The sequence below is a fragment of the Malaclemys terrapin genome, chromosome 1 (genome assembly GCF_027887155.1).
Source record: "Malaclemys terrapin pileata isolate rMalTer1 chromosome 1, rMalTer1.hap1, whole genome shotgun sequence".
Classification (NCBI taxonomy): domain Eukaryota; kingdom Metazoa; phylum Chordata; order Testudines; family Emydidae; genus Malaclemys; species Malaclemys terrapin.
This window is the reverse complement of record NC_071505.1, coordinates 352,949,746-352,956,886: the sequence shown is the minus strand read 5'-3', so window position 1 is coordinate 352,956,886 and position 7,141 is coordinate 352,949,746. Positions and strand designations below refer to the sequence as shown.

General features: G+C 42.1%; 1 protein-coding gene across 1 annotated transcript; it reads left to right on the top strand.

Moving 5' to 3' along the window:
- The first annotated feature begins 4,804 nt into the window (after window positions 1-4,804).
- Window positions 4,805-5,797, top strand: LOC128833614 (olfactory receptor 52M1-like). Its single transcript, XM_054021596.1, has one exon. The coding sequence runs from the start codon at window positions 4,850-4,852 to the stop codon at window positions 5,795-5,797; it is 948 nt and encodes a 315-aa protein (XP_053877571.1). The 5' UTR covers window positions 4,805-4,849.
- The last annotated feature ends 1,344 nt before the right edge of the window (window positions 5,798-7,141 follow it).

Here is a 7,141-nt window from a genome sequence, read left to right as displayed (position 1 = left end):
TCAGATGCCGCTTCTCCCTTAGAGGCTGAGCGAATCCCCCTGGGATTGCACAGAGCCATATTAAAAACAGAGCAGATGCCCGTGCCTTCTCTTGTTGTCTGATGATGCTGCAGATGCTGGGGTGAGAAAGGTGTGGGACTGCTACCTGAGGGGTATTCCCAGGGAAGACACTTCCATCTCAGGATTCACAGGTACTGCATCTCTTGCTGAGGAGCTCACCAGCTCCACAAACCTAATGTAATGGCTGTGGGGTGGGATAGAGTGTAAGTCTGTGGTCCTTTCTGCTCTGCACCCCCAGTAAACATCTCAAAGACCTTGGTATGTGTGATGAGTTTTATCCAGTATCACAGGTCAAAATATCACCTTTTGCTCTGGTTCCCCAGCTGGCTGATGGCCTCTGGTCCAAGGTGGCTGCATTTCAGTGAAGAAGGGATCCTTCAGGATGAAAGATTTCAGGGTAGCAGCCGTGTTAGTCTGTATCCGCAAAAAGAACAGGAGTACTTGTGGTACCTTAGAGACTAACAAATGTATTAGAGCATAAGCTTTTGTGGGCTACAGCATCCGAAGAAGTGGGCTGTAGCCCACGAAAGCTTATGCGCTAATAAATTTGTTAGTCTCTAAGGTGCCACAAGTGCTCCTGTTCTTTTTCCAGGATGAAAGGTGTTAGTAGATGTATAACATAAGGTCAAATTCTGAGACCGTGGCATATAGTTTAGTAAAATCCCACTGAGGCAAAACTGCCCTTGGGGTAAGAACAGAGTAAAGACCTCAGGAGCCAGCTGTGTGTTAATGCACAAATACTGTTATCACCTCCTCTTGCATGTCAGGGCTCTGGCTGTTAATGGGGGAGGGGAGCTGTTAGCTGACTTTTATCTGTTCGCAAGGACGGGTTCTAGGGTACCTCACTGGTACAATGATAAGAATTTTTCAACATGGACAAGACGTCTTCTCTGCTAGCTTCATTCTAGAAGTCAGCTGAAATTTTATCGCCGAAACTTAAAAAAAAAAAAAAAATCAGCCTGAAGCAGACACCCAGCATGGGAAATTTCAGTCCAAATGCTTAATGTTTGGCAAACGTATGAGCAACTGAGACTGAGGTCTCATAATTGAAGGTGTCAGACAGCCTTAACTAAAGTTGCTGCCACCAGCACCACCCACAATGGCAATCTATTTGTGAGTCCTATTCACTTAAGCTCTTTGTTCATGTTTGTAGCAAGGAGTTCCACAGGCCAAATATATATTAGGTAAACAATGTTATTTGATCAATGTTATATGTTCAGACTTTCAATGTAATAGAGTGTTCCCTTATACACCAATGCTAGAAGTCTAAATAATAAAATGGGTGAACTAGAGTACTTCATATTAAATGAGGATATTGATATAATAGGCATCACCGAGACTTGGTGGAATGAGGACAATCAATAGAATCTGGTAATACCATGGTGCAAAATATATCAAAAGGATAGAACAGGTCATGTAAGTGGGGAAGTGACATATGTGAAAGAAAGTCTAGAATAAATGAAGTAAAAATCATGAATGAATCAAACTGTACCATAGAATCTCTATGGATAGAAATTCCATGCTCTAATAATAGCAATATAGTGGTAGGGATATATTACAGACCTCCTGATCAGGATGGCGATAGTGAATGTGAAATGCTCAGGGAGATTTGAAAGGCTATTGAAATAAAAAGCTCAATAATAATGGAGGATTTTAATTATCCCCATATTGACTGGGTACATGTCAGCTCAGGACAAGATGCAGTTGACACATTAAATAACTGCTTCTTGGATCAGCTGGTCCTGGAATCCACCAGAGGAGACCAATTCTTTATTTAGTCCTAAGTGGAGCACAGGATCTGGTCCAAGAGGTGAATATAGCTAGACCGCTTGGTGATAGTGACCATAATATAATTGAATTAAATATCCCTGTGGCAGGAAAAACACCACAGCAGCCCAACACTGTAGCATTTAATTTCAGAAAGGGGAACTACACAAAAATGAGGAGGTTAGGTAAACAGAAATTAAAGGTTACAGTGCCAAAAGTGAAATCTCGGCATGGAAACTTTTTAAAGACACCATAATAGAGGCTCAACTTGAATGTATACCTCAAATTAAAAAAAAAAAAAACAGTAAGAGAAGCAAAAAGGAGCCACCGCGGCTGAACAAAAACGAGAAAGAAGCAGTGAGAGGCAAAAAGGCATCCTTTAAAATGAGGAAGTTAAATCCTATTGAGGAAAATAGAAAGGAGCATAAACACTGGCAAATGATGTTTAAAAATACAATTAAGAAGGCCAAAAAAGAATTTGAGGAACAGTTAGCCAAGCACTCAAAAAGTAATATCAGGAAGCCTGCTAAACAACCAGTGGGGCACTGGACAATTGAGGTGCTAAAGGAGCACTCAAGGACAAGAAGGACATTGTGGAGAAACTAAATGAATTCTTTGTATCGGTCTTCATGGCTGAGGATGTGAGGGAGATTCCCAAACCTGATCCATTCCTTTTACGTGCCAGATCTGAGGAACTGTCCCAGATTGAGGTATCATTAGAGGAGGTTTTAGAACAAATTGATAAATTAAACAGCAATAAGTCACCAGGACCAGATGGCGTTCACCCAAGAGTTCTGAAGGAACTCAAATGTGAACTTGCAGAACTATTAACTGTCGTCTGTAACCGATAATATAAATCAGCTTCTGTACCAGATAACTGGAGGATAGCTAATTTGACACCAATGTTTAAAAATGGCTCCAGAGGTGATCCTGGCAATTACAGGCATGTAAGCCTGACTTCAGTAGTGGGCAAACTGGTTGAAACTATAATAAACTACAATATTGTCAGACATATAGATGAACATAATTTTTTGAGGAAGAGTCAATATGGTTTCAGTAAAGGGAAATTATGCCTCTCCAATCAGTGGATATAGTGTACTTAGATTTTCAGTAAGCCTTTGACAAGGTCCCTCACCAAAGGCTTTTAAGCAAAGTAAGCTGCCATGGGATAAAAGGGAAGGTGCTGTCATGGATTGGTAACTGTTAAAGGATGGGAAACAAAGGGTATGTATAAATGGTCAGTTTTCAGAATGGAGAGAGGAAAATAGTGGTGTCCCCCCGGGATCTATTCTGGAACCAGTCCTATTCAACATATTCATAAATGATCTGTAAAAATGGGTAAACAGTGAGGTGGCAAAATTTTCAAATGATACAAAATTATTAAATTACTAAATTACAAAATTACTAAAGATAGTTAAGACCCAGGCACACTTTGAAAAGCTACTAAATGATCTCTCAAAACTGGGTGACTTGGCAACAAAATGGAAGATGAAATTTAATGTTGATAAATGCTGTAATACACAGTGGAAAGCATAATCCCAACTCTACATATACAATTATGGGGTCTAAATTAGCTGTTACCACTCAAAAAGGAGAGCTCAGCGTCATTGTGGATAGTTCTCGGAAAACATCCACTCAATGTGCAGTAGCAGTCAAAAAAGTAATCAGAATGCTTGGAATAATAAAGAAAGGGATAGATAATAGGACAGACAATACTATATTGCTCTATATAAATCCATGGTACGCCCACATCCTGAACACGGTGTGAAGATGTGGTCACCCAATCTCAAAAAAGTTATATTGGAATTGGAAATGATTCAGAAAAGGGCAACAAAAATTATTAGGGGTATGGAATGGCTTCCTTATGAGGACAGATTAATAAGACTGGGACTTTTCAGCTTGGAAAAGTGACAGTTAAGGGGAGATATGATTGAGGTCCATAAAATCATCACTGGTGTAGAGAAAGTAGATAAGGAAGTGTTGTTTACTCCTTCTCATAACACAAGAACTAGGGGTAGGGTGACCAGAGGTCCCGATTTTATAGGGATAGTCCTGATTTTTGAGTTTTTTTCTTATATAGGCTCCTATTATCTCCCACCCCTGTCCTGATTTTTCACATTTGCTGTCTGGTCACCCTAACTAGGGGTCACCAAATTAAATTAATAAGCAGCAGGTTTAAAACAAATAAAAGTAAGTATTTCTTCATACAATGCACAGTCAACCTGTCGAACTCCTTGCCAGAGGATGTTGTGAAGGCCAAGACTATAACAGGGTAACTCCACACCAAGCAAACAGGAAGGGGAATTTCAAAATTCCTGGGCCTTTAAAGGGAGAAGGGTGGAAGGTGTCTATCTGGATGCACGGAAGCGGAGTTCAAACTTCTGACCAGAGTGGTCAGAATGGGCATTGTGGGACATTTTCTGAAGACCTATTGCTGTGATAAAATCAATTGCAAATGTCTACACTGGCACTTCGGTGACAAAACTTACAACTCTTGCCAAGATAGTTTTATTGTGTCACTGAAACTGCTCAGTTCCATCATCAAAAGTGGCTTTGCAGAGTGTACACCTCCACTGTTTCTTCACCAAAAGCTGCCTTTTGGTGAAAAAAATTGGCAGTGTAGAAAAGGTCTAAGAAAGAGTGATGGATAACCAGTATCCACACTCATGTTTCCTGCTGGTGTCTATTATGGTTTCCCACACCATGACATGTAGTAATTATTGAAGCACAGAGCACCATAAAATATGCAATTGGCATTAGTATGGTCAGTTCTCCCTAATTCTTATCTCTGAATAATGAAAATGTTGTTTTTCAATGTGTGACGATCAACCAGTTTGCTTCACCCATGAGAATATCCCCCAGTAGTGCACATAGTGTCTCATATTAACAATGTCTCTCCATCCAGGCATTTGTACTGAGACCATCACCCTAGGCTTGGTCACATACGTGAAATTGTGGGAACATATGGTACATCCAGGAGACATTGTTGTGCCTCAGAGTTGGACACCTTCTCCCATACTCCATGTCAGATTCCAACACAACCGATTTCACCAACCCCTCCACCTTCATCCTGCTGGGCATTCCTGGCCTGGAGGTGGCTCATGTCTGGATCTCCATCCCCTTCAGCACCATGTACGCCATTGCTGTCTCGGGAAACTTCACCATGCTGTTCATTGTGAAGAAGGAGCCGAGTCTCCATGAGCCCATGTACTATTTCCTCTGCATGCTGGCCGTCACTGACCTGGTCCTGTCTACGTCCATCCTGCATAAAATGCTGAACATCTTCTGGTTCAATTCCAGGGAAATAGATTTCAATTCCTGCCTCACCCAGCTGTACTTCATTCACTGCTTCTCAGCGATGGAGTCTGGGATTTTTGTGGCCATGGCTTTGGATCGCTATGTGGCCATCTGCCATCCCCTGAGACATTCCACTATCTTGACAAACCAGGTGGTGGCCAAGATCGGGCTGGCCGTGGTGCTGCGTGGCAGCATGCTCATACTGCCCTATCCCTTACTGGCGAGGCAGTGGCCATATTGCAAAACCAACATCATCCCCCACTCGTACTGCGAGCACATAGCCGTGGTGAAACTGGCCTGCGCAGACATTCGCATCAGTAGTTACTACAGCCTCTCTGTGGCATTCTTTGTGATCGGTTTGGATGTGTTTTTTATCACTGTGTCCTATACCCAGATCCTCAGGGCCATCTTCAGCCTCCCCACAAAGGAAGCTCGGCTGAAGACTTTTGGGACCTGCGGCTCCCACCTCTGTGTGATCTTAACCTTTTACATCCCAACTCTCTTCTCCTCCCTCATGCACCGTTTTGGCCACAATATGCCCCTGCATTTACACATTCTCATTGCTAACATGTATCTCCTGGTGCCCCCCATGCTAAACCCCATCATCTACGGAGTGAGGACTAAACAGATCCGGGACAGGCTGCTCTGGCTCCTTACTCATAAAGGCACCTAATATTTTCTCGTGGTGCTCTCACTCTCACACCAAGCAGAGCTGGCTAGTGACATGGTGCTGGACCCTCTTCCCTGAATCACCTACTGGACAGTCAAAGTGACATTAATCGTTTCCTGGCCTTACTGTGCTGTTTCAGCATACCAAACTGGGGAAATGGTCTGAATAGAACTCATTAACTCATAGGGTTGCCTCCTTTCTAATTTCTGGTAACTGGATCCCTGAGGTCCTGCCCACTTCTTTACCAAGGTCCCGCGACTATTGCTCAATCCTCTCCTCCCCTCCCCCATCACTCGCTGGATCATGACCATCCCTCACCCTCCTTGATGCATGGGCACTTCCAAGAGCTAATTAGGCTATTGAAATCTTATGTTTTTAGCAGATAACGTAGCAATTAGCTGACAGGAATAATGTATCACATTCCTATATACAAGTAATAAAATTAAATTAATAATCCACTTATTCAGCTCTAATACTAACATGTTCTCACATCTTTTGGCTAGTCACTTAAGGACACTGATTAGGTTTAAACATTTAATGTATATTCTTACTTTGTTACTATCTCTGCACAGAGAGAGAGACCCCATCAGGCCTCCTGGGTTCTCTCTCAGCTCTGGGAGGAGAGTGGGGTACAGTAAGTTAAGGCAGAGGGGCAGATACATCTGGGGTCTATATAACATCAGATTGGCCATACTGGGTAAGACAAATGGTCTATCTAGCCCAGTATCCCATCTCACAACGGTGCCCAATACCAGGTGCTTCAAAGGGAATGAACAGAACTGGAAACTTCTGAGTGATCCATCCCCTATTGTACTGTCTCAGCTTCCGGCAAACAGAGGCAAGGGGCACACAGAACATGGTGTTGGCTCCCTGGTTAATATCTATTGATGGACCTACCTTTCATTAACTTATCTAGTTCTTATTGGAACCCTGTTATAGCTTTGGCCTTCACAACATCACCTGGAAAAGTGTTCCACAGGTCAACTATGAAAAAATATTTCCTTTTGTTTTTTTTAAATCTGCTGCCTATTAATTTCATTGGCTGATCCCTAGTTCTTGTGTTATTTGAAGGAATAAATATCATTTCCTTATTGAATTTTTCCAAACCAGTCACGACTTTACTTACACTCTCATATCTCCCCTTAGTCATCTCTTTTCAAAACTGAAAAGGCCTAGTCATTTTAATCTCTCCTCATATGGAATATCATTTTGGATCAATTAGCCTGCTAGTTGCATAAACCTTTCTGATCCTGTGTCATAACTAGTAACTCACATTTGATTATATGAACTATCTGTACACTTATGTCTTTTGGCTTTTACTGTACTCTTTGCTCACACTCCTTGTGC

Bases quoted from the DNA above. Each gene is read 5' to 3' on its own strand.
- LOC128833614 (XM_054021596.1), top strand. From the start codon at position 4,850: ATGTCAGATTCCAACACAACCGATTTCACCAACCCCTCCACCTTCATC.